Source organism: Odocoileus virginianus, chromosome 6 (assembly GCF_023699985.2).
Source record: "Odocoileus virginianus isolate 20LAN1187 ecotype Illinois chromosome 6, Ovbor_1.2, whole genome shotgun sequence".
Lineage (NCBI taxonomy): Eukaryota > Metazoa > Chordata > Mammalia > Artiodactyla > Cervidae > Odocoileus > Odocoileus virginianus.
In genome coordinates, this window is record NC_069679.1 from 11,748,065 (window position 1) to 11,776,009 (window position 27,945).

General features: G+C 42.1%; 1 protein-coding gene across 2 annotated transcripts in view; it reads left to right on the plus strand.

Annotated features, from left to right (window-relative positions):
* Positions 1-27,945, plus strand: part of THSD4 (thrombospondin type 1 domain containing 4) — a 624,907-nt gene that overhangs the window by 495,465 nt on the left and 101,497 nt on the right. For both annotated transcript variants that reach the window (XM_070468752.1, XM_070468753.1), the window contains one exon: positions 27,299-27,503. In XM_070468752.1, coding sequence (XP_070324853.1) covers positions 27,299-27,503 — 205 coding nt within the window. The remainder of the gene's footprint in view (positions 1-27,298; positions 27,504-27,945) is intronic.

Here is a 27,945-nt window from a genome sequence, read left to right on the forward strand (position 1 = left end):
CCAAGAGATCCTCCAATCCGTGTGGCACTTACCTTGACTTCCAGGCATCTAATGAAAACTCTTCTTAGACAAAAAGGGACACAAAGACTCTTTCACAGAAACCATCAACACTCTCTGCCAAGTGGGAGATTTATTGGGTGGGAGCACACACACACACACACTCACACACACGCAGGCTTTATTTGAGGCACCCTGGAAAATGAAAAACTATCTGGGAAAAGTAATCATGTGAGAAGATGATCTTGAAGATAGCAGATGGGTTTTCTGTGAAAGGAAAAATGGACCAATTGACAACTGTGACTCTGCTAGAAGGTTAAGAGACTTGTCTATTTTTTTTTCCTATATCTGTTTCTCTCAAAAGGAAACAGCCATGGATTGGTTGAAACACATGGTCTTCTGGTTACCAAGTGCCTTAATTAATGAGGAGTCAAAAACATACAAAGATTGCCAGTTATCCAAGAAAGGAAATACTATTCTTTCCCAGCAGCATGATTTGGAGTGGAAACGACATGGTGGCGCAGGTGATACTGAAAAAAAAAATCACAGTAATGGAGTTTAATGTTTATTAGGTCCTTACTCTGTAGCACTTTAAATGTATGCATTTTCATGACTTATCTCATTTGACTCTTGAAAACCTATGAAGTAGGCACTGTGATATGTCCATTCTATAGATGAGGAAACTGCCATTTCTAAGCTTAAGAAATTTACCAAGTTCATCAGTTAGGAAATGTCAGGGACAAAACTCAGATATTGGTGAGGTCTGTCTTGCCTGTCCTAAAGCTCTTGCTCACCGTCTTCTGTTATCCTGGTGCAATGGAAAGCACGTGGGCTTCGGAGACAGCAGAGTTTTGTCCAGGTCTGTCATGTGATCATCAACAAACTGATAAACTTTTATGAAGCTGTCCTTCAACTCAAATAAAATGGGAAAAACAATAGCTGCTTCATGGTTAGTCTAAAAATTAAATGAAATAAGGATAAATGAAGTCCAGAGATATCCAATAAATGTCAGTACCTGCTCCTCCTCCTTTTCATTTCTTTCTAGTTATTTCTTTTTTCCATTCCTGCACTGGAGCGCCCACCATCTTGTGCAGTATTGTCCCTGCATTGGCTTCTTGGCTTTCTGTCATGGGTGGGGACCAACACAGAGAAATCTTTCGTTGCTTAGCCCTTCCTGGCGGCCCTGCAGCTGTACCTTCAACGCCCCTGACTCCTGCTGGTCCCCCAGGAATTATGCCCCCACCTGTCTCCTCAACTCCCATGACATCACTGAACCACAGGAGGACCCGTGAGGTGAGAAACCTGAAAGTTTGAGTATCAGCCCAGCATTCTCTTCTATTGAGGAATGTCTCATGTTTAAGTGGGTTCATTAGGACAGAGCTTTGGAGAACAGCTATTTTTACTCTCAAAGTTGCTTTCTAGATTCGGATTTTATTTCTTCAAGAAAGTTGGGTGTTTTTGCCTTACTATCTCTGAATTTCTTGGAGGATGAGTCAAAAAAAAGAAAAGACAATAATTAGCACAATGCTTTTCAATAATCATGGTCTTTAGCTGGAAAACACAGACACCTAAAGGACTCCTTAAGATAGAGGTCTTTGTTTGAGGAATTTAGGTGAGAATAGGTAGATGAATTTACTGATGACAGCAGAATAAATAGAAAACTCTTAAGAGTGAACTGTAATCTTGAGAGACCATCCACTGTTAGGAGGTAGTAAGGGGTAGGTGATCAGTGCTACTTGCAAATCTGATTAACTCATTTTAACCATTGTTTACAGATGTTTAAGTTCTCTGTTACTTTCAAAACACCTGTATTTGAAATTTTAGATGAAAACAAAAGTTCATTTACTAACAGATTTTTTAAAAGATTATACATCCTGGGATGTATAACCTGAGAAAGTAAAATCCCAGAACTGAGACTTTGTGCCCGCTCCCTGCCACTCCATATTAAATTTGCAAACATAAATCTAATGAGTTCTAATAAAGAATCAGATTGAGCTTTTGGAAGCCCACAGTTAGGAACAAAGGAAGGAAGGAGAACCAACCCACCACCTTGGAGGGCCTAGCTGGTGCCAAGACAGAGAATGATTCAAGAAGTGAGGCATGAGCAGCGCTCTCATGAATGAATGATAACTGAGGAGACCCCATATGAAATAGGGCAAAATGAAGTCATTAGCATGTTCAAGGGAGAAACTCTCAGTAATCTAGTTGGGGGGGGTGATCTGTGGCTAAAGGTTAAGAGACATGATTGCATGAAAGTTGGTGCTTGTTGGAGATGTTGCTATTTTCTATACAATAAAGAAAAAATCTTTTTAACTAATTCCATTACTTTATTTGAAACTTTGTTATTCTTGTGGTCACAGTCCTTTTCTCTTAACTTATGATATATCAGTGCAATGGTATGCTCTTAATTAGGCACTAGAAAAAAAGATGTCAGAACATAGTTTGTACCAGATATTAGAGGATAATAGCCAACAGTGGAGACAGCATCATACTTGGAGATGCAATGAAGTTCGGGATTGTCAGTGATCCCATGTGTAATTTCTGATTTTTTTGCAGGACATGGCTACCTTATGTAGTTTCATGTTGAGCTGAGAGTGTACAATGGGGCAAATGAATGCAGGATTCTCCAGGTTGTATTTTCAGAAGCCTGAAGGCCATTTGAATACTTGCACATCTCTGTTTTACTCTGGCTTTGTGTAATACATAGAAGTTGTGATGAAATGTTTTATAGATGCCTTAAAGGGGCCTTCATGGAGCTTTCCAAACTATAGCTCATGACCCAGAAGCACCAAGTTAAAGTCTAAAACCTAGAAGTCTAAAGTTACATATGAAAAGCATGAATTGCATGTGGAATTGGCAAGTAGCATTCTGTATCTATTAACAGTTTGCCTTTTGTGTACAATAAAGAAAAAATCTTTTTAAGCAATTCCACTACTCGATTTCAAACTATATTATTCTTGTGGACCCAGTGCTTTTCTCTTAATTTACGATATATCCATGCAATAGTACGCTCTTAATTGGGCACTAGAAAAAAAAGATGTCAGGAGATAGTTTGACTACACCAGATATTACAAATTAGTATAGTAGTGTACATATATCACTTCTAACCTGATGTAAAGCACAGGAAGTTCAGCTTGGTGCTCTGTGATTACTAGGTGGGTGGGATGAGGGGGTGGGAGGGAGGTCCAAGGGAGAAGGGATATAAGTATACATATGGCTGATTCACTTCATTCTACAGCAGAAACTAACACAGCATTGGAAAGCAATTATATTCCAGTAAAAAAGAAATAAATAAAAGACCTTTCTTAAAAACAAAAAAGAAATTCGTACTATCTACTGTTTATCCCCTGGCATGAAATTCTATATAATTTTTGGCTGTAAGTTTAAGAAATTTAACCAGAAGTTCTATCAGGAAGAATAGTCTATGTTATGCTTGAGTGACAAATAAGGACAAAATATAGTGGCTTAAAACAAAGATTTCTTTTTCATTTTAGTCCTTCTAGGACTGGCAGGAGCTCTATTTATTAGAATTCCTCAGGGTCCCAAGTTGGGGGAAGCTCTATTTTAAGCAGCTGCTGTCTCACCCAAAGTCCACGTGATTTGCTCTGGCAAAGGAAGAGAAGGTTGGACAGTTGAGCACCAACAATTAAATGTTTCAGCCTGGAGGTGACACATGCCACTCCCATATGCATCCCCTTGGCCAGAACTAGTCACATGGTCATACCTAACTTCAGAGGGGTGGGAAGTTATAATACTCCATTTACCTATAAGTAGAAGAACCACATACTGAGAAACATCCGTAATTTAAACAGAAGTTCATCCTACCATTCCTTTTGCCTAAGAAGAAAAGATGAGTACTTTCATCAATGTAATAAAGTGTAATTTTGAAGTAAATCCTGGTGACTTGCATGGGGGATGGGAGAGAGTTCCAGTAAGCCAGATATAACTCAGGAGTGACATCCACTTGAGCTTAAAGACTGTCTCTTTGACATAAACACCTCTTTTGCAATACAGAACCAAAATGCACTGAACCAAAAAATTATACTCCATGCAGATCTAGACTCTGATTTCTTCATTGTCCAAATGAGACATTCTGTAAACTGAATATGAAGCCCAGCTGTGGCCATAAAATTTTACTTAATTCAAGAATTATTATCACTTAATATGTGCTAGTTCTAAAAGGCATGCAGAGTTAAATTTTTAATGTTCTCTGTTCAAGACACTTAACTGTAAATTTAACACCAGCTTTGTGATAATGTTGGGATTTAAATATTTTTAAAGACTTGCTATTAAGTTAAAACGTTAATGAAGAATTGTGATCTTTATCGTGTGGCTTTGTGTAATCCTGACCTACTGCCAATGCATCCCTGAGGATTCTCATCTGCTAATTCTAGTAGGATGGTCTAGGTCAATTACAAATAACCCACTTAGCAAAAAGAGCAAGCCAGAAAAGTATAAAATATATTCAGGGATTTTTTTTTATTCAAAATAAAGCTTAGTGCAGCGTTCCACAGTCTTTTTGGGGCCAGGTACTCGTTTCACAGAAGACAGTTTTTCCATAGACAGAGGAGGGCTGGTTTCAGGCTGATCCAAGCACACTACATTTATCGTGCACTTTATTTCTGTTATTATTATATTGGGGTATATAATGAAATAATTATACAACTCACCAAGTGGCACAGTGGTAAAGAATCCTGCTAATGGGTCAGGAAGAGCCCCTAGAGAAGGGAATGGCAACCCACTCCAGTAGTCTTGCCTGGAGAATCCCATGGACAGAGAAGCCTGATAGGCTGCAGTCCATGGGGTCGCAAAGAGTCTGACACAGCTGAGCAAGCAGGCACACACACCAAAATGCAGAATCAGTGGGAGCCCTGAGCTAGTTTTTCTGCAACTACACAGTCCCATCTGGGAAGACTGGAGACAGTGACACCTGAAGTGTTTTGTGTATGTCCAGTCTACTTGGTAATCTAGTTTTGGTTGCTCTCACTGCAGAAGACCCTGCCTCCCGAAGATAAGGATGTTGGAAATAGAAGTAAGCATTTCAGTGCTTTTGTGGCAGTCTCAGGATATTCTGTCTGGACTTTGATCCAGAATGTATAGAGACTTGAAATTGTTTCAAACATACTTTTAAGGCCACTGTCATTTCCAACCTCAAGTGGTAATGTGAACTATGGGGAGCGACCGTAAATACAGATGAAGCTTCACTCACTCACTTGCCCAACACTATGAAGCCCAGTTCCTAACAGACCACGGACCGGTACCAGGGGTTGGGCACTCCTGCTTTAGTAGCATGAAGAATTATACCTCTCAGAATGTATATTACTGCCTTTTTTCAATAGTGACAGGTTAAGGAAAAGAATGTTACTGTTCTTTAGCCACCAAAATAGTAATACTGAGGGAGGATTTGAAAAGCAGTAGCAAAGGCAACCTTGTAATGTAGTGTAGTGATGCTAGAGAGCAGACAACAATAACAAAGCCTGGTGGGTGGTTTATGGCAGGAGGGCCAGAGTTTGCCCAGGACTGGTCTTGAATTTTCCATTGTCAGGCTGATTTCCCTGGTACAAGTTGAGATCACTGAACTAGGTGACTCCTTCAGAGCCAAGAGCAAAAGGACAGTGTGACACCGATAAAGACTCAAGTTGTGCTGACTACTATTTAGGCATCCCAGCCTTCCCTAAACTGCAGTTGATCTCTTGTTTATTTTGCTCATAGAGACCATCTCCCTGGCAAGACACTAAGACTGCTGAGAGCAGAGTCATGACATACCCCAGTTTTGATTTCTCTAAAGGATCGTGTCAGTGCTAAGCATGTGGTAGATATTTAATTAATTCTTTGTTACTATAGTAAGTCATCTGATGATTTAAACTGTTCTTTCCAGACCCTCCCATCCTCAATCAAGTCTGACTTATATTGATACTGAGCAGAGCTAAGATTTACTGAGTGCCTACTATGTTCCAGGCTCAGTGCTAAGTTCTTTATACAGATTGTGGCATTCAGTTCTCACAACAATCTTATGAGGCAGACATTCACTGAGACTCCATTTCAGGATCAGTAACATGATAAGTGTTTCTTTTCAATCCCCCTGTTAGTCTCAGTCCAGTCTCTTGGGACTACAAAGAGGACATCTTTCTTCCATGTGACAAAGCCTCCAATATTTAGAGCCATCTAGTGTATCTGTCTTCTTTTCTTCCTGTTAGACACTCTAGATCTTTATTCTGTGATTGTTAACAACAATCACAAACTCTTATTCCAAAGTACTGTGATAAATGCTTTCCTTTTGTGACTTAAATTACTGTAATTTTCTTATTTAAGCACCTTGTTTAACGTCATCCTGGCCAATAGGATTGCAGTCCCAGGAAAGCATGATTCCAAAGACAGAGTTTCCAGTTATTACCCAGTGTCATTGCTACTTATTGGTAATTTTATCTCTTTTCACTGTGTAGAATGTCTTATGTCATCTTTGTAATAGAAGAGTGAAAAGAGCAAGTACTTCATAGAAAGAAGATTTATGAAACAGGTATTTTTAAGCCCCTGTTTTCCTAGGAAAGCCAAATGCTAGGAGAGATATTATACTGAAAATATAGTCGTGATACTGTACAACAGTAAAGCTATTCCAGATAATTTATCTTTGGAGCTGGAAACCTAGGGCTTTACTTAAACCAGAGTCTCATCCCATAGTCCTGACAAAGAAGGGATAATGTTGAGGAAAAAGACTGTTTTTGGCAAAAATGTCCAACCAAATGGAAAATATAAGAAAGGAAGCGGCACAGACCAGTGTCCAGAGGTCTCCAGAGATCAGAGTATGGCGCACTGATGGTCGGTACACAGAGAGTGGTTTCCAAAGGGAGCATTTGTTACAAGTCAAAGTCTTTCAGGGATGAATGGCTTCCTGAGCAGGCGGGCAGCTCTGTAACAGTGGGAGAAGGTCCACCAAAGCTAGAGAGACAGGGCTATCTGAGAAATGTCTTACAAAGTTAGGGTTGCCAGGCACCTGTGTAGTCGTTGGGAGATATAGTAAGAGATGAAGTTAACAGTCCATGTTCTAGAACCAGACAGGTTACATTCTAGCTCAATGGCTTGCTAATCTGGGACAATTTTCCCAACCTCCCTGTCATTCAGTTTTCTCATCTCTAAAATGGAAATAATACCATCTAGCCCTTGGGATGTTGGGAAGATTCAATGAGTGAATTTATGTAAGGCATTTTATAAAATAAGTCCTATGCATGTGCTGTATCATCCAATCTTACGTTGTTGTTGTGTTAAGTGGCTTCAGTCGTGTCCAAGTCTTTGTGACTTCATGGACTGTAGCCTACCAGGCTGCCCTGTCCATGGGAATCTCCAGGCAAGAATACTGGAGTGGGTTGCCATGCCCTCCTCCAGGGGGTCTTCCCGACCCAGGGATCAAACCCACATCTTTATGTCTCCTGCATTGGCAAGCAGGTTCTTTACCACTAGCGCCACCTGGGAAACCCTTCTAATCTTACAGTGTTCACTTTTTAGCAAAAATGCTCTTTTTCCCAAAGAGCACGACATAAAGTGGTATGGCAGATCCTAATCATAAAATAAATTCTTAAAAACTTGATGTGTTTTGTTAATATTAATTTAAGTTAAAGTTAAAACATTAACACATAACTGTTACAATGGCAATTACTGAACATGTGGCTATTTTGTTGAATAGCGCATGGATGATGGAAAATTATTTAGATGCCTCAGCATCCAATTTATTTCTGAATTTTATTTTGGCTTACAATTCTTGAGGAATTCTTAATCAAGGCATGCAACAAATTGCAAATTGTAGACGGACAATCTCTTTGATTAAAAATGGGAGCAGTTCATCCTGAGGGCTGCATAAAAATGATTTAATATAGTAGTGCCCAGTGTGTTATAATTAGGCATATATGATGGTTTAAAAGCATGTTTATCAAGTTCTTCATATTAAAAAAAATGTTTTAAAGATTGTGAAACGTTAAAGTAGAACCTTAGAATAACTTAAAAGCCAATAACCTGTGTGCTCTAGCAGTCACGTTTTATCAGTTAAATGAACTCCAGTGACCTATCCAGGGTCCCAACAGGAAATAGTAGTTCCTAGGTTGGCATCAGTATTTAACTTGGCCACTTACAGTACTGCCTCTGACCTTGGTTAGACCAGATGACTTCTGTGGTTTCTTCTGCTCTAGGAATCTGTGATTCCAACATTCTATATTTAGTGGAAATTCTTGGTATTTCCCAAAGGCTGATTTTACTGTAATAAGCCTCCTTCTCTTCCTATTGGTTGAACCATTTTGTTCTTTATATTACAGCAATCTATTAGGAAAAGAACTTTTTTTTAAAGTTATATTTTTTGAAAAGGGCGTTCTTTGCTGCAAATCCATTTTATTTTTGTCCATTTTAGAAATGTTAGTAGAAAATAAAAAACTGATTTTCTACAGCAAGCAGAGATAGTTGTTTTTTGCTAACATTCATTGGCAACGGCAAGGTCCAAATTTACAAAGAAACTCAAATTTGATTTTCAAAGCTGGCTAGGTCAATGCCTTATGCTACCCTTGTTTGTGTTCTATTCCCTGACATTTTAGCTCTGAGTTAAAAAAAAAAAAGTTCAATTTGTCAATGACTTTCAACTACAGCAGAAAGGAAAACAGATAAATGTGCTGGTGACATGGTCTTCCAGCTATCCTAAGAAGCAGATAAATCATTTTGCTTTTTATCATCTGAATGGCTTTGTGTTAACCATGTCACTATTACTGATTTATTTGAGGTAAAGATCTTCATGTGTTCAAGCAGGCACTTTCAATAACTTTCTCTAGCACTCCAGTTTACTCCTCATCTTGGTTAACAACTCAAAATCAGTGTTCTACTGAAGCACCTATTAAGTTATAGGTTTATAGCCCTCCTTGGCTCAGTATCTCTAGAAGTTCCTTTATCTTAAAAAATAAAAAAAAGCAGGCTGTTTCCTATCACTATTTAAAAACACAAGTTGAACAAATTGAAACTACACAGTGATTTCTTCACAGCCCTCAAACATATATAGTAGAATACACTCTCAACAAAGGTAACCTTAGGTTTCAAAAAAGAAGCCCCAGGATTGCTCGTAGGGCTCAAATACAGTGAGAAAAAAGGTGGTCTGGGGGGAAATCCAGGTCTATAAGCTCATGATGCCATGATTTTAGGTTCCCTTTCCACTGGTCAAAAGGAGAACATTCTGGAGGCTTGAGGCAGTGTGAGCCTAATAAGAAGTAGAGGCTGTCCAGAAGACTTAAAGACCCTGGGGTCTGCACTGGATCATTTTATTACAACAGGAAAAAGTGGTTGGGAAAGTTTTTTATGCCAGGGCTTCTGGCACTACATGGAAACATTGGGTTAGGGAGAACCCAAAGATTCGGAGAAACTGGAGGTTTTTTGTGAGAATAAAGAGGAAGTCCGGCATGATATCAAGAGACTCCCTTCTGGGAGCTCTCAGGGAAGAGCAGGAAGGCAGAAGCCATCTTTCTCTCCATCACTGTCAACCCCGGGCTACGTGTCCTCTTCCCAAAGACAGGTGCCTTTGAAGGTACCGCGTTCACCTGCTTCCAGAGCTGTTCTCTCTCCTTCTCTTGTAGCTTCTGTCCTTCACCTTAGAGTGTGCTGCTTACCACCGGATTCACTGTCTCAGAGACGGTTCGCCTTGCATGTTTGACCCCTACTCTACCACTCTACTTCGAAGTGTTTGAGCTAGATAGTTGTGGGTTCATAGTTTGTTGTTATTTAGTCACAAAATCAAGTCCAAATCTTTTCAGTTCAGTTCAGTCACTCAGTCGTGTCCGACTCTTTGCGACCCCATGAACCGCAGCATGCCAGGCCTCCCTGTCCATTACCAACTCCCGGAGTCCACCATGATGGTGATGCCATCTCATCCAACCATCTCATCCTCTGTCATCCCCTTCTCCTCCTGCCCTCAATCTTTCCCAGCATCAGGGTTTTTTCCAATGAGTCAGCTCTTCGCATCAGGTGGATGTGAAGTATTGGAGTTTCAGCTTCAACATCAGTCCTTCCAATGAACACCCAAGACTAATCTCCTTTAGGATGGACTGGTTGGATCTCCTTGCAGTCCAAGGGACTCTCAAGAGTCTTCTCCAACACCACAGTTCAAAAGCATCAATTCTTTGATGCTCAGCTTTCTTTATAGTCCAACTCTCACATCCATACATGACCACTGGAAAAACCATAGCCTTGACTAGATGGACCTTTGTGGACAAAGTAATGTCTCTGCTTTTTAATATGCTGTCTAGGTTGGTTATAACCTTCCTTCCAAGGAGTAAGTGTCTTTTAATTTCATTGCTGCAATCACCATCTGCAGTGACTCTGGAGCCCAGAAAAATAAATTCAGCCACTGTTTCCCCTGTTTCCCCATCTATCTGCCATGAAGTGATGGCCCCGGATGCCATGATCTTAGTTTTCTGAATGTTGAGCTTTAAGCCAACTTTTTCACTCTCTTCTTTCACTTTCATCAAGAGGCTTTTTAGTTCCTCTTCACTTTCTGCCATAAGGGTGGTGTCATCTGCATATCTGAAGTTATTGATATTTCTCCTGGCAATCTTGATTCCAGCTTGTGCTTCCTCCAGCCCAGCATTTCTCATGATGTACTCTGCATATAAGTTAAATAAGCAGGGTGACAATATACAGCCTTGACATACTCCTTTTCCTATTTGGAGCTAGTCTGTTTTTCCATGTCCAGTTCTAACTATTGCTTCCCGACCTGCATATAGGTTTCTCAAGAGGCAGGTCAGGTGGACTGGTATTCCTATCTCTTTCAGAATTTTCTAGTTTATTGTGATCCACACAGTCAAAGGCTTTGGCATAGTCAATAAAGCAGAAATAGATGTTTTTCTGGAACTCTCTTGCTTTTTTGATGATCCAGCGGATGTTGGCAATTTGATTTCTGGTTCCGGTGCCTTTTCTAAAACCAGCTTGAACATCTAGAAGTTCCGAATCTTTTACAACCCCATGAACTGTAGCCTGCTGGGCTCCTCTGTCCATGGAATTTCCCAGACAGGAATACTAGAGTGGGTTGCCATTTCCTTCTCCAGGGGATCTTCCTGACCTGGAGATTGAACCAGCGTCTCCTGCATTGCAGGCCTATTCTTTACCACTGAGCCACATGGGAAGCTCAGGTGCTCTTAATTATATGACCTCTTTCCTCCCCTATTAAAATGGTAGTAAATATTGTCACCTTAGTAGATTCTCAACAAATGCCTGTTTCCTTTCTTTCTATTGCTTTTCTTGGCATCCATTAGCACCTCTGTAGAATTCTCTGAATAATGAGAACATGCCTTTCTTTTAGGGTCCAGAGAGTCTATCAAATTGTCAAAATTGAATTTTTGACTCTCTTTTTTTTTTTTTTTTTACTTTGGCTCTGCCTCTCTTTTAACTAGGTTTCTTTTACTCTGCCAGAAAAATGCTTTTCTTTTTACTTCCATATTTGCTGCCATTCCACATTCCTTAAAGTATACACAATCCGGCTGTTCTTTTAGCTAAATAACATTCCAGAGCAGCTATTGTTTAAGCTAGGAATGAATATCATTTGTTTGCATTTCTCTAAATTTGCCCTCTCAGTTATCTTTAACTTGACTTTAAATAAAACACAATATGTATTGAGTTCCTCCCCTGTGTCAGATACTTTTTATAAACTTTGTCTCCCTTTTAGCATCATGAAATCAACCCAACAAATTAGAATAGAATTAGATTAGCATAGCTAATTAATATATGGACTTTCCTGGTGATTCAGTGATAAAGAATCAAAGAATCCCACTGCCAATGCAGGAGATGGGGTGGGGTGGGAGGTGTTTGTCCATCCCTGAGGAAGATCCCCTAGAGAAGGAAATGGCAACCCACTCCATTATTCTTGCCTGGAAAACCCCATGGACAGAGGAGCCTAGTGGGCTACAGTCCATGGATTCACAAAAGGTCAGATGCAACTTAGCGACTAAACGATGACGACAACAAAAATTAATATGTACTATCACTTTAACAAAGTGTTTTTGCTGTCAGCGTGTAATGATGCTGGATCATTTTCAAAATTTCTACTCTCCCTCAGTTATCCACACCTGGGGTAAAACTTATTCTTGAACTGCTATAGCCCCAGGCACTCCTTTCCACCTGGAATCAGGAACTCAAATACAGGCTTAATGCCTAGGAGGAAATAATCAGCTTGTTTAAGTGACAGCTGACATCAGGAAGCCTTTTGAGCCAGAGGAATGACATGATGACAGCAGTATTTTGGGGAAGATAAATTTCACAGCCACATGCAAGATAGATTACCTGAAACCACATTAGCCTTTCTTATGGTTATACATCTGGGGGGTATGATTTAAAAGCTCATAAATATGATCAGTTTAAAGAAGGGACTGGTGAAAATTAAGAATTTCAAGCTTCCACCAAAGAAGATGAACCAGTGTTTATCCAACTGGTTTGCATGTCCTAAGTATTTATGTACACAACAGCATATTCTTAATACAGTCACTTGGAAGCCATGTGGGGGGATCCTATCTCCCATGGCCGTACCTTCTGGTTTCAAGTTGCAGAAGAAAGGACATTCTCTGCAAGCAGGAGGATTATTCATCTGGCTGCCACCTGAATTACTGTTATGGAACACATTGAGTTTGACAGATAACCCTGTTCTTAGCCAGCCTTCAAAAGAAGTGTGAAGGAGCCTTCGTGTTTAAATATTTCAGCCAGATTTCTTCCTTCTGAGCATGCATGGAACACGATGTCTTTATTTCTTAATGAAATAAATAGTCACACTGGATGCATCTATGGTGAGAAGAAGGAATTATCTTGATTGGCTATCTTGCCCTAAAGAGCAATCTCTTGGATCAGGTAATGATCTCCCCCATGGAATGATGTTTTTCCTTGAGTCATAAATATTTCCTAGCTTGGTGGACCAACAGTTTCCTTTCCCAGCAGGACAACTGAGAAAATTAGTTACAATGTCAGTGAAAAAGCTTGAACTTTAGGAATTTATTATGAAAGGAAGGGTAGTGATAGAGATGTCCCTTCCCTTAGGAGAATGAGTGCTGTGTGAGGGGAGAGAGACATCAGGGGACTTTGTGGGGAACAAAGAACAAAGAGAAGCTATAGGAGGTGCTGAAACTATTCAGTCTGAGGGAGGCCTCAGACTGCACTGAGCACCCCTGTGGAAGCAGCTTAGGGAAAGCCAGAGAGCAGTCCTAGCCATAGAAGGACTGTGCTGTGCTTAGTCGCTCAGTTATTAAGACATTAACCTTATCTGATTTCTTGGATAGTCTAGCCCTCGATACATGTAACCCTTGGTCGGCCATCCACCAGGCTCTGTTTTTCTTACATTTTTAAATATTTAGTTAGTTAGTTAGTTATTGGGCTGCTTTGGGTCTTAGTTGCAGCGCTTGGGAACGTCATTGCATCATGGGGACCCTTTCGATGTGGTGTACAGACTCTCTGGCTGGGAGCATGGGCTCAGTAGTTGCTCTGTGGGATGTGGGATCTTAGTTCCCTGATCAGGGATGGAACTTGTGTCCCCTGCATTGCAAGGCAGATTCTTAACCACTGAACTACCAGGGAAGTCCCGGGTTCAGTTTTTAATGTAAAAAGAGTTCCTCTGGGCTAAGGGACTATGCAGGTCAAAAAGGCAAAAGAACCAAAAGTCCCTTCATTCAAACCCACCATCACCACCTGTATATTACACATTACTTACCTTCTGTGAGCTTTGATAAAGTAGGGACAGTCAAGAAAATTAAACAGGATAACATGTTAGGTGCCTAGCACACAGCCACTTCTCTACCCATGACAGCTGTCAGACAGACATGTGGGGCTTCGTGTTGCTTGAATCCCTATCTAAGACAGTGCATGTAATACCTAGAAAAGAAGTTCCTTGCACTCAGAATTTCACTGAGCATCAACATGCCCGAGCTATGAGCTCCATCCACAGCCTCCCTTGCTCTTTTCCTAAAATGAACATGTGTGCATGCGTGTTCAGTTGTTTCAATTGTGTCCAACTTTTTGTGACCCTATGGACTTCAGCCTGACAGGCTCATCTATCCATGGGATTCTCCAGGCAAGAATACTGGAGAGGGTTGCCATGCCCTCCTCCAGGAGATCTTCCCGACCCAGGGATCAAACCCGAATCTCTTACATATCCTGCATTGGCAGGCACGTTCTTTACCACTAGGGCTATCTGGAAAGTCCAAAATGATCCCTTCACAACTTCTGAGGGTTTCTATTACTGGTCTCTAAGGCAAACGAGGAAACACAAAACAAATGAACCCATACTTTTTTCTTCAAAAATAGAGAGGTAACAAAGTTATAAGAAAAAAATCTCTGGAATTCTTGATACCATTGTCCCAGAATGTGATTGAAATGCAAATAGATCACAGGAGTTTTCCTGTTACAACCTGGCTTGGAGCACCACTTGAGAATCATGTGTAAATAGAAGTGAGGTTTCTGTGGACAGTGCAAACAGACCAACCTCCTCTCTTAGAGTAGAATGTGTAAGCCTGATGTGAGAATATGAAGTCCCTTGGCCATGCCCAGGAACAGGTCACTGAAGGGAGGCAGGTGCAGCCTCAAGAAGGAAGGTAAGAACATTTTTCTAGCCCCAAGTCCAAACCAGTTCTGAACTGCGTGCCTCCATCTGCATATTCTCATTTAAACTTCATAACAGATTTGAGAAACTCTTTTTTAACGCCACTGTTAGAAAAGACTTTTGAAGATGTGGGAATATAGAAGAGAAATTTTTACTCCAGATTGTGGAAATGAAAAGGAGTTAAAGGAACCTAAACCAGGAATATGAAAGGCAGGGGAATAGGCATAATGTAAATGCAGAGTTTCAGTGAAGACTTGGGAAGTCTGGGAACAGAGAGAGTTTAAATCACAAGTAAACTTCAAATTCAAGGTCAGTATTAACAGTCCTCCCAACCACTCAGGGCTTCTCATTGACCCTCTATAATCTCCTAGCTTCTCTCCTCCTGATCATTCTCTCTCTTTTCTATTTCCAGCTCTGGAAGCAAAGCCAGGCTCTTCTACTGTTTAGCCCTATCTTAGTTTCACCATTCTCTCCTGGTGCCTTGGTTTCTGCTGACCCCCAGACCTCAAGGTCCCATCTCCCAGCCCACGCAGTTTATCCAAATATTTTCACAGAGACAGTTTGCTTTCCAAAAGGAGTTGCTCTTCTGCCTAGTAGATGAAAACTTTTTTCATGTGATTATGGGGACATAAGGAGAAAGAAAAGAACATAGACCATTTGAGTGAGGAAACAGTAAATCCCAGCCTTGGAAAGAGGAGGGGGACATCATAGTATAAAAAAAGAGACTCTGGCAAGGAAGTCCTCTCTCTGCCACCCTGGAGAAATCACTTCCCTCCCCAAACTTGGTTCATCATCCATGAAGCAAGGGACTGGGGCTCCCAGAAACGTTCCCTACTGTCCAGCACTGAGATTCTCAAGAGACTGTGTTTATGGATGTGATGTCTCTCCTCTGTCCCTGTCCCTGTTAAAAATATCACAGAGAAAAACTTTCCAAAGGCATTATTTCTTTTTTTAAATTTTTAACCAAGAAGGTGATATGGTTGCGTTGTCATTATTTTGACTGGATGGGAGAGTTTGTTGTGCAACTTGAGAAAAGTATAAAGGACTTGAAGTAAACAAAAAGTGACCTGGAAGTGATCTTGGATGGCACAGAACTCACCCAAGGATGCTGCTCAAATCTAGACCCTAATTCATGAAGCCCATGATGGGGCCCGAGGTTTCTAAGGAGCTCTCAGATGATGCCTATGCTGCTAGTTCATGGACCACCCTTTCTGAAGTAATAGGGTAGTGAAGATCCAATAGTACTTACTATTCTTTATTTTTAAAAAGAAAATCAAAACAGAGGAGTGATAAATAAGATTTGAAAGGATTTCCATCCAAAAAGCTGAAATAAGAATGTTTAGTGTCCTAGAGGAAAGTTCCAGTGAAAGAAAGAGAATTTATATAACTAAATTTAATGAATGAATTAATGATGACCAAGATGTACACTCAGACCCTCGCGCTAAGATGATGTCATCAAAGACCTGATTTTCTAGGAAAACTTCTGTAGTATTCTTCCAGGTTCCAAAGCCACGGGTCTCCCAGTCTTTACCTTCCGTAGACCATCCTTCTTCAATCCATTAGTTGCTTCTTCAGCCTCACATCACTGTGCCCTTGCCCTCCATTCTAATTCCGTCTCTCTGGTCCGGGCCTCCATCCCTGTGTCCATCCTGATGTGCTTCTCAACCTCTAGCCTCTTCCATGTCTAACCCATTGTCTGTGGGCGCCAAGCATCTTCTGAAAACAACATTTCAGTGTGGCCTTCCCCCAGTCTGGAGTCTTAGGATTGAGCCCCCCGCGCTTTAGCAGCCAGTCTTTCCTTCTAATCTCCTCCCACTCACCCACCCTCCACCCCTCCACCCTCCCAACCCACCAGTTCTCTCGGTCATCCCCGAAGAGATCCCTCAGTGACAGCAGAAAAGCCCATTAACCCCCAAAGCTTAACTCACATAGATTTTTAAGCATTTTCTTGAACATTCTGGAAATAGAAAGCCTGAATATTCCACCCACATTTTTAAATGCTCCACGGAAACATTTTGAGACGTGAACATCACATCTTAACAACATGGCAGAAACTTGCACATAAGGGCATGAGAAATAAGCAGTCACCCTGAATTTCTGAATCTCCCCTTCTTGTGTTCCTAGACTATCAGTCCTTTTCATGTTTCTGAATCTCCTCTTCTTGTGTTCCTAGACTATCACTCCTTTTCATGTTTTTTTTTTCTTTTTTTTTTCCCATTTATTTTTATTAGTTGGAGGCTAATTACTTTACATCATTGCAGTGGTTTTTGTCATACACTGAAATGAATTAGCCATGGATTTACATGTATTCCCCATCCCGGTCCCCCTCTCCCACCTCCCTCTCCACCCGATCCCTCTGGGTCTTCCCAGTGCACCAGGCCCTTGTCCATAAACTATTGCTTATGCGAATACCCTTTTACCAAGGCTTATAGGTGCCATCTTGTGGAGAAAAATGCAAACAGGCAGGTCTAGAGACAGACTGTGAATTATGGGAAATGACAAGGACAAGCAAGAGCCTCCCTCATTGCCTTCTGGTCCCTGGAAGGGACCACAGTCCCTCCGGGTCCTTCTGGTTGGACCTGCGCCGGTGGATGTGGGCTGTCTGCACCCAGGAGACCATGTAAACCGGGCCAGCGTGCAAGCAGTCTCCATCCTGGAGCGCAGTTCATCTGCCCAACTCACTGTTGACTTTGCTAGTGATCTGGCTTCCAGAACATCACCCTTCAAAGTGTAGACAGCGTCTCTCTGCTCCCTTCTGCAAGAAACTTCCTGGTCCTGACCCCTTGGCAGCCCTATAGAGTTAAGATATAATCTGACCAGATATTTTAAACAGAATTCTCTCTTTTTTTAACTTTTTATTTTATATTGGAGTATAGCCAATTAACGATGTTGTGATAGTTTCAGGTGCACGGTGGAGTGACTCGGCCATACCTGTACATGAATCCTTTCTCCCTCAAACTCCCCTCCCATCCAGGCTGCCACATAACACTGAGCAGAGTTCCCTATTAAACAGAATTCTCTTTAAATAGAGCAGTTACCAGTCAGTCTTACATTTTAAAAGTGAAGTTCGGAGGTTTCTCCTATTCAGTTAAAAAATATGGGCACCTTACTGTTGTTAATATAACAGAGAAGTTGTCATTATCATAATGCATTCATGCCCCCTCATTTCAGTCCATTAGGGAGGAAGATCGTGAAAGTGAAGCCTTGAAATTTTAGAGTTTGAAATACCCCCAGTCTCCAGGGAAAGATGACCCTAGGAGGAGAAGGGTTGGTAATTTTCTCACTGCATATCAAATGCTCCCTCTCGGGATCTCATCCCTCAGATTTATAAACATTGGTGTAGTTGATTCTCACCCAATTTTATCCTAGGAGGGTGCCAACATTTTCTTCTAGTTGAGTCACATGGTAAGGTGCTCCTCTCTAATGAAATGAGATGAAGTACTGAAAAGGGGCAGCCAAAAGCTTGATTAAAGCCAGATTGCCAGTTTCGCAATTGCCTTCATTAAGGAAGCCAGAATACCTTTTATCCCATGCACCATTTCTTCCCTTCCAATGAATGACATTGTTAGTTTGGTTCCCACTGATTCTTGTTTCCAGTTTAATTTTGTCTACATGAAGCGCATTTCTCCGTTAGACATGGCAGAATTTTTTCACATCAGGACTGTACCCCTTTTTTCCCCAGAAACAGTTTAGCACCAGAAGAGACTTCAAGATGATTCAGTTAAAGAAGCAAATTGGTTCCTATAACTTTATTCTCTTGGTTCCTCAACCAAACTGCTCCTTCATTCAACAGACACTTACTATGCACCTCCTGTATACCAGGCACTGTGCTCTTTCCAGTCCATATGTGCTCATGTTGAAGTTAAACCAAAAGGCAAGCTTCAAGGGCTCTAGAAGGCAGCTTGATGGCAATGGGGAAGTGTTTTTTAAGACTGGATAATTACGTATTCTTTGCTCATTAGCTTCTGACATTTACAGATGACTGTTTTGTACTTATATGAAATTGCCACTGTTTTAAAGCTTTTTTCTGGGGTATCTGTGCTCCTAGGTCTCCCATGAGCTATGGAATAAACTAGAGCAGTGCTTCTCAACTGGGGGTGGTTTTGTTCCCAAGGGGACATTTGGCAATGCCTACCCCAGTAGCTCAAATGGTAGAGAACCCACATGCCAATGCAAGAGACACAGGTTCAATCCCTGGGTTGGGAAGATCCCCTGGAGAAGCAGTATTATTGCTTGGAAAATTCCATGGACTGAGGATCATGGCAGGCTACTGTCTATGGGTTTGTAAAGAGTTGGACATGGCTGAGCACCCATGTTTACACACCCACACAGATATTTTTGTTTGTCGTATTGAGGCAGGGGGTGGCTACTGGCATCCAGTAGGTAGAAACCAGGGCTGCTACTAATCATCCCACAGTGCAGAAGACAGTTCCCACAACCAAGAACTATTTGGGGCAAAATGGCGCTAGAGCTGCAGTTGAGAAACCCTGGCCATGAGGAAGAAAAGCCAGCGGGATGACAAGACATGGGGCTTCCAAACCCTTCCAGCCCCTCTTCTACTGAACAGTTCTGCTTTTCTCAGTTTACATATTGAAAGTCTCTGTTTCTGCGTGAGGTTTTGTTTGAAAAGTATGCGTTTTTTGCATACTGTAAGGGGGAAAAAGAAAATGACGGAGGTGGAAGATAACTCTTGGCCTTGCCTCTTACAGTTGAGACACATTGAGACGAGTCAGGTGAGTGGCGTGTGATACAGGATGAGGGCCGTCAGGGGCAGATTGGAGCCATCAACTTCAGCTTCTGTCTTGTCTGTACAGGGCTCTGCATCCTCCCTCTGAACATTTACACACCATATTGAAAGATGGCATCATGTCTGCCTTTTGATTTAGACCGGGGGTTGGCTTTCTTTTTTTCCTCTATAAATCACTAAAACAAATATTTTAGGCTTTGTGGGCCATACTATTGTATCTGAAAGTAGGATCCGGCTGCTCGCTGCTCAAAAGCTATTAAAGAGGCCAGGTTGGTGGAAAGGAAAGTTTGCTTTGTTTTGGATGCTGGCGGCCAGGGATGGGAGGGTAGATGCCTGTCCAGAGGTTGTTTGCCCCACACTGACAATCAGTGGGAAAGAGCTTTTATAGGTTGAGGGAGGGGGCTACATGCAGAAATAGCACAATCAGTTCTGACAGTCATCTTGAAATTGGTCATCAGTGGTCTGACCAGCATCACCTAGATTAAGTACAGTTAATCTTCAGTTCCAGGGTCGGTTTGTTTCCATTTCTTGAGGCCAGTTCTTGGGATTGTGGCAGCTTATTTCACGGCTACATCTGGTCATCACGTAGCTAACTTCTTTCGCCTGTGAGGGTTTTAGTATCTATAAGACAGCTCACAGGATATGGCTCAGAATATTATCTATCACCCTTGAGAAGGAACTGGAAGTCCTTGGCTATGCTAAATGACTAGGAAGTTATTATTTCCCGCTGACTGTTTTCCTTTGCTGCCACATTTTCTCGCTTCTCTGATTAAACTTAGTCCCTGGCTTAAGTTTTCCACAGACAACAGTTAAGCTGAGGACGTGAGGACAAGGACCACAGGCTCTCGCTCCACTTCACTATCTCTGTCCCAACGACTCGGCCCTGCTGTTGCAAACAAACGCAGCCCCAGCAGTAACTAATGGGCATGTTTGTGTTCCAATAAATCTTTATTTATGAAAACAGGTGGTGGCCAGATTTGGTCAGTGGGCAGTAGTTTGCAGACCCCTGATTTGGACCATAAGTTTTTAGTAGGAACCAGGTTGGTTTTGCCTTCGTGTCTCTCCTGCCTAGCACTGTACTGGCACATGGTATGGGTTCCTCAGGAAACATTTACTGAACTGTATTGAGAGTCAATTCTGTAGGCACAGGTGCTGGAAGATTTTAACGAGAAAACAACTGGGGAAAGATCCATCCAGTATTTCTCAGAGAACTTTTGTCTATTGTGTAACTATTTCCCTATGTTGGATGTTTAAGATGTTTCCATTTTTTTATTAATAATAATAAAAGGATCTCATTAGAGATCCTTCACACAGAAATTGTTGGCCTCTTATAATTTCCTTAGCGTAAATTTCTAGAAGAATTCCTGGAGGCCTCCATGGTGGTTCAGTGGTAAAGAATCCACCTGCCAGGGCAGGAGACATGAGTTCGATCCCTAATCCAGGAAGATCCCACAGGCCAAGGAGCAGCTAAGGCTGTGCACCACAGCTATTGAGCCTGTGCTCTGGAGCCCAGGAGTTGCAACTACTGGAGCCTGCAGCGCCCTCGAGCCCGTGCTCCGCAAAACGAAAAGCCACTGCAATGAGAAGCCCACACACCACAACTAGAAAAGGTCTGCTCAGCAACAAAGAACCAGCACAGCCAAAAATAAATAAATAAAATTTTAAAGCAAAACAAAAGAAGAAGAATTCCTGGGTCAAACAGTATTTTTTGCTAAATAACTTTCCAGGAAGGTGGTGTTGATCTACATTCCTGACCATAAAAAGGAGATATTTATCATAAGCCCAAGAATTTCTTTCAACAGGATGTCGTGAATAGAAGTTTTGGCATCCATATATATTTCCATGAATTAGTTCAGCGTAAATATAAGTACATTGGTGTTAAGGACTAACCATTTTAATAATACTGTTCTCCCACACTGTTATGACAACATGGTTATTAAGGCACTTAGTTTTACCTGTTGGTGTCATCTGTCCAATGGGTGTAGGTTACCTTATCTGGTGTGTTTACTGAGCACACATAAAAACATCTGCTTCCCATTAGGGAGTCCAAAGCTCCAGTATCTGCATGCCTGGCACCAGCCTACCCTGCCATGATGTACAGAGGCCTCCTCCCTGTGAAATTCACCACCAAAAATGTCATCCAGATTGCTCATTTCCCACAGGAAATTTCATTTAGGTTAATTTTGGCACACAATTGGGGGCAATTCTTGAGCAATTTCTCCTATGATGGCTTGCAACATGTAAAATTTTCCTACAACATGTTGCAAAAATCACTGGAAGAGTAAAAGGATATCTGATGATTGTCCAATCTCTTTTGTAACAACTAGAAATATCTCTTTTGAATGACAGCATGTGATGAGCAGAAAAAAAGAAAAAGAGATGAAATAAAGATAGACCAAGGACCAGATGCTTGTTCTGTCCATTTCCACTGGGTATTACTGGAGCAGTAAGGATGCAGAGGAGCTACATAAGGTGCCTTACGTTTTTGGTGAACTTGGCCTTTTCTCAGCTCTTCAGACTTCTCTGAATTTCTCCACGTGAAGAAGAGAATATCTACAACTGACAAGTAATAGGAAGTGCTATAGAGATAGCAGTGAGTCTGAGCACTTACATGTGATAGGATTTACTTTAAAATGGATGGATTCCAGATAAAACCAAGTCTGTAAAGACAATGATAAACCCAGTGTTTTCTGAGAAGCCACCCTATCACAGCATCCTGCTACGTGTCTTCTGTGTTTACTTCATCCAATCTTCCCAGCTGTGCTAAGAGGTGCCACCTCAGTCATAGATAAACTGAGGCTCAGAATGGCTAATTGACACGTCCACTGATGCAGCACTCGTAAGTGGAGACGCATCAAGACCTAACTCTAGCAGACTCCAGTATTGCCTTCTGAGCCCACTGCTGGCACTGTGGTGGTGCCTCTGAAAGAGTTTAGAGACCTGTTGTTGTGTTTGGTCACTCAGTTGCTGTTTTGTGACTCCCATGCACTATAGCTGCCAGTTTTCTCTGTCTATGGGATTTCCCAGGCATGAATACTAGAGTGGGTTGCCATTTCCTTCCCCAGGGGATCTTCCCAACTCAGGGATCAAACCCTCATCTCCTGCATTGGCAGGCAGATTATCTCTGAGTCACCAGGAAAGCCCATTAGAAGCATAGACCAGCACTATTAAGTCATGCCCATCAGAGACCAGTTGACCAGACTTCTGATATGCAAAAACAGAATTCAGTTCAGATTCATTTTTGAGCACTGTCCCGTGTAGGTCTGGATAATGGTAGAAATGTTTTCAGCCTCAAGCCCGGAGAGAAGCAACCCATCCAGCATCACATGTGAGTCAGGGACTGAGCCAGAACTGTGCTTCAGGTTGCCTGATTTCCAGTACAACATTCTTTCCATCACTGCAAACTGCTTTTCCTGGTAAATGACGTCAGCTCCTCTTATCAATTTACCCGGCTATGTTTTGGAGGAAAACACCAGCTGCTTTAAAGTAACCCAGTTCACAAGTCTAGACATGTGATAAAATTTTGTAGACATATACACCAAGGAAAAGTGCAGGTTAAAAAATGCCAAAATCCAAATGAAGTTTATTCTTGAGTTAATATACTGATATGCATGATATACATGGTTTTGACAGTGTGCAATATTGTTCTCAAGGGAGGCTGGGTGATGGGGTCACTGAAATGCTCTGTACTGTTTTTATAGCTTTTTGTGAGTCTTAAGAACTATTTCAAAATGAAAAGTTATAACAATAAGAAGGTAATATGATAGGAAGATGAGCCAAAATATTTATTCACTTACTGTGTGTATAGTGTTAAAATAGTCTGTGTGAGAGACACATGATGTGTTTGATACTCACTCCATAATGTTGAAAGAGAATACCAGAGTCACTCCTGGACCAAGCTCTCACTGTCTGTGCTTACAGTGCCTTGAACTCATTCCTGTACACCTAGGTTACTGCCACCATCCACTCCTTCAATAATGCTTGAACCCTCAGTATGACCTCTGATCCTTTGGAGGGGGACAGTTTTTGCACAATAGTTATAAGGATGGGCTCTGGCTTCAGATCCAGCCCCACCACTTATTAGCAGAATGGCCTTGGGCCAGTTACCTAATCTGTATCTTAAGTCCTATTTTCCTAGTTTTTCAGCAATAGTATAGATTGCTTTTAAGAGTAAATGAGAAAACTGTATATTCAGAGGACCTGGAATATGACAAAGACTGTAAACATTAGGTATGACAAGATTGAGGAGGAGGGGGAAGAAAAGGAGGAGGACAAATGGAGCTCCCTTCCTCCTCACAAAGACCAGTCCATTTTGCTTCCTAAGCATCTCTGAAATCCTCTTCCTGCTATCACTATTCCCCTAGTTCAGACTGGGGTATTGCCACATTCTCCAGACTTATCTGCCCCACTGGTAATTATCAGCCTTCTAAAAGAGAGTTGATCTGACTCAGCATGACACAGAGGATGCAGGGACTCCTCATTGCCTATTAGCATGTCATTTTCTGCATGTATGTCTTATCCCCCAAGTTAGAGTCTAATTCCCATAGGCAGGACATGTGTCAGATTCAGCCTGGCATTTCCCAGATGGCCCACCTGGTGCAGTCACTCAACAACATCGATGATAAAATGCGTGTTTTACATGTTTCGATCTTGCCATAAATGATTCTTATTGTTTTTCAGATTCTAGCCCAAAGGTCACTTCCTTAGCCATGCCCTGCCTGGACTCCAAGTTCAAATTTTCTCTATATATATCATCATATACTCATCATAGCCCTGTGCAGGAGAAGGGACAATTGTCAGATAGGTAATTTGCTGGTGGTCACAGTGTTAAAAATAAAAATCTTAAAAGCATGACCTCTACCCAGTTCATGTTATGGGATTGTCCTTCCTGCTTTGTGACCTGCATGTAAGACATTTAACACCTCCATGGCAATCCAGTCTTTCAGAGACCCTCAGTGGCCACTAGAACCCTAGAAGTGTGCTCTGTTAGCCCCTTGACACTCCTCAAGAAGGTTCACACACACACACACACACACACACACACACACACACATACCCCTTCTTCTGTCTTCTCTTTTAAGGAGTGAACCCTGGGCACCCAGAGTCCAGAGATGGGTTCTGAGAAGGCAGGATGTTATCTTCAGTTCTTGCCATCACTTGTGCCACCACATGCTTCTCTGAAGGCAACCTCCAGCCCAGGAAACACTTCTGCAGGCCTCCCTTTCCACGTCTAGATTTATTAGGAGTATCTGTGCTGTATAGGAAATCTGGTGCGGGATCCATTGCACTGTGCAGAACATTTTAATATAGTGTCTGATTTACAAGATAGAATGCTTTTTTGTCTGTGTCTAGGTTGTCTGAAGCAATCTACAGCTGTATAATTTCTTTGTGATTGTTCCACTCTAACTGGGCTAGGGGCTGAGGATTCATACAGTGTCAGCCCCCATCTTCAAAAGCTCTCATTCATTCCCGAAATAGCCCATACCCCCCATTGACAAGAGAAGAACTCACTAGACTGCCTCTTCTCCCCACTCTAAGACCCACTCCTAACTACAGCCAAGGTTATCGTCTGAACAAAATCTGAGGGTGGCCCTCACCTTCTTCAGACACCCAGTGGTTGTTGATACAATTGAATAAAATTCTGATTCTTCACCCTGGCAAACAAGATCCTTAAACTCAGCTGAATTCTCCAGCATCCTTTCAATCCCTCCTAGCAAACCTACACTTCAACCATGTCTGTCTATGAGCATGTTTCCTGATTCCTCAGTGTTTTTTCCTACTTCTGTGTCTTGGTACCCATTCTTTAATTTATCTGGAGTACCCCAAGAGAATGAGCTCCATCTGGGAGAAGTTGAGTCCGGGGGTAGCAAGAGTGGATCATGGTTGGGGGAAGGGAGGAAAGTTAGATATTGCTAGGGCAGAGAGTGAGTGCTGCCAGCTTCTCTGTCCATCTCCCCATCAGTGCCCATCGGAGGCACCTCCTTAATTCAGTTAGCATCTTTCTTTAGCAAAGTGGGATCTACTTTCCCAAACTTTTTTCTGATGGTGGGTTTTTGTTTGTTTTTTTTTTTTTTTTTGCTTGTTTGAAAGCAAAGGAGAACCCCGAGCAGGGGTGCAGGGTAGAAATCACGCACGGCAAGCATTTTCCTTATTTTTCTGCTACAATGTGCATGGGGTGAGGGCAGGAACTATTTGAGGGAGGAGAAATACATAGGAAACATGGCATTTTGAAAGGTTAATGGGATGTGTAGGAGCATACTGAGATGATGTTCTGTTATTGTCAGAAATAATGTTTTACAGAGAAGCTATTTGTGAAGAGAGACCAGTTATCGTTGAGGGACTAATGGGCACGCAGGAATATGGAAGTAATAATGCCGATGTACAGTGCCTGCAGAGAGATGTCAGTCAAAACACGAAGTTGGCATTGGGCTGGAGGAGAATGAACACCTTTTGATTTGACTCTGTCTGTAAGATTGGACCTGTAGGACCCACATGAACACACCCAGGATTATTTAACAAAATCCAAGGTGGACTTTGAATGGTTTGCTGACCACTTTGCCCCTGAGATGGGGGTTTGATGACTGCCCTTAGAATTCCAGAACCATTACAAGCCTGTGATTCAGCGAATGTCTCTCAAGTTGCAGAGTATCCTTCTAATTCAGGTATCATTTCCAATGCCCTTAACCCAGTGAAATAAATACTGTCATCCTGATATTTCATTGTCCAAACTGCAACCAGCTCACTTCTGTCTGCCCGCAGAACTGTGACAGAAACTTCTCTGTGCAGACCACACATCCTAACTTTAAATTCAGGATACATGAATGTGAGTCCTATGGAATCAGCGGTGGAAAAGGATTCTGTGAAAATCATTCCATTCTATCCTAAGATTTAATTGCCCTAAGACATACATGAATAGGGAGCAGAAAGATAAAGCAAAAAGATCTTGGGATGAATAATGGAAAGTTTCTTCAAGGGAGGAAATGCAAGAAGGTCAGATTTCCTTTAAACCCTGATGGGAGACTGCCTCTACAGAGAGTATCCTGTTATTCAGATGCATATCATCAAGTTTACTGATGTTTATGTCACTTGCTTTCCTGTACCCTTCCTTCTGCCCTGGGAAAAATGCTTTGGAAGAGCTAAGCAGAAGTCCTACTGCTCCATGTTTCAGAGACCAGCGGGGATCCAGATCTTAACCAATTTGATTTAATTTCTTAAGAACCAGGGCCTGAGAGCACTACTTTTGGGGTTCTTGGCTAAGTGTTTGTATGTCTGCCATTTAGAACAGAAGATGTGGGGACAGACCCCAGTTTTAGGTGCGGTGCTTATCGTGGTCCCAAAATCTTCCAGTGGGGGATGGGTTTTCAGGACAACTTCAGTGTCTAATCTGTGTAAATAAATGTCCAACCCCACATCCTCCTTATTCCTTCTCCCTGTGCTATTTTTCTCTTGATCATTTATTACCACTGGGTGTGCTTGTTTTACTTATTGTTTACTACAGGGGCTCAGACTGTAAAGAATTTGCCTGTAATGCAGGAGACCCGAGTCTGATCCCTGAGTTGGGAAGATCCCCTAGAGAAGGAAGTAACAACCCACTCCAGTATTCTTGCCTGGAGAGTCCCATGGACAGAGGAGCCTAGTGGGATATAGTCCATGGGGCGCAAGGAGTTGGACTGACTGAGCAACTAATACTTTCATTTTACTATCTGTGACCCCCACCTCGCCACTACAATGTACATTTTACACATACCTAGAAAAGAAGTTCTTTGCCCAGAGTAGGCGCTCAGTAAAATTCTGTAGAGTGAAAGGCAGGAGGAACTCACTCATCTGCAGGAGCTGGATGGGGCAGGAACACAGTCAGTTCAAGACCCACCAACAGATCCTCAGTGGCCCCCTGTCCCCTTCGCCCCTGGGACGCTCCTGACATACGCTACAAGAGTCTCTTGTTTTCCACCTCTTTGCAGAGCATTGGCTGTGATGACTACCTAGGCTCCGACAAAGTCGTGGACAAGTGCGGGGTGTGTGGAGGCGACAACACAGGCTGCCAGGTCGTGTCGGGTGTGTTTAAGCATGCCCTCACCAGCCTGGGCTACCACCGCGTTGTGGAGATTCCCCAAGGAGCCACAAAGATCAACATCACCGAGATGTACAAGAGCAACAACTATTTGGGTAAGCTTGGCTTTTTTCCGGAGAAAACCATCTGTCGTTCTCAGATGCTTTATTCCTTCCATGATGGTGGCACGACAGTGTCCGGAGGTCCGTGGACACATAGAAGGTGTCACTGGAGAATGCCAAGGCGCCGCCTTGTGTCCCCTTGAATGAGATGGAGAAAGTAAGAAGGTCTTTCTTGGAAGGAAATGTTTAATATCTACATGTTTAAACCAGCCTTTGTTTCTTCCAAGAGAAATAATGTTGTGAAGTTGAGAACGGTCTACTTTGTTTCTCTGAAATGAGGGAAGATCTTTGAAAAGCCCAGAGATCCGCCGGTCTTTTTCTGTTGGAATTTCAGGGGGATGGGGCAGCCGATCATCTGTCCAGACTCTCGCTCTGCAGGGATCTAAGGCAAAAGCCATTTTTCTCTTCTTTCTGCTTCATCAGCCTGGGGCAACAG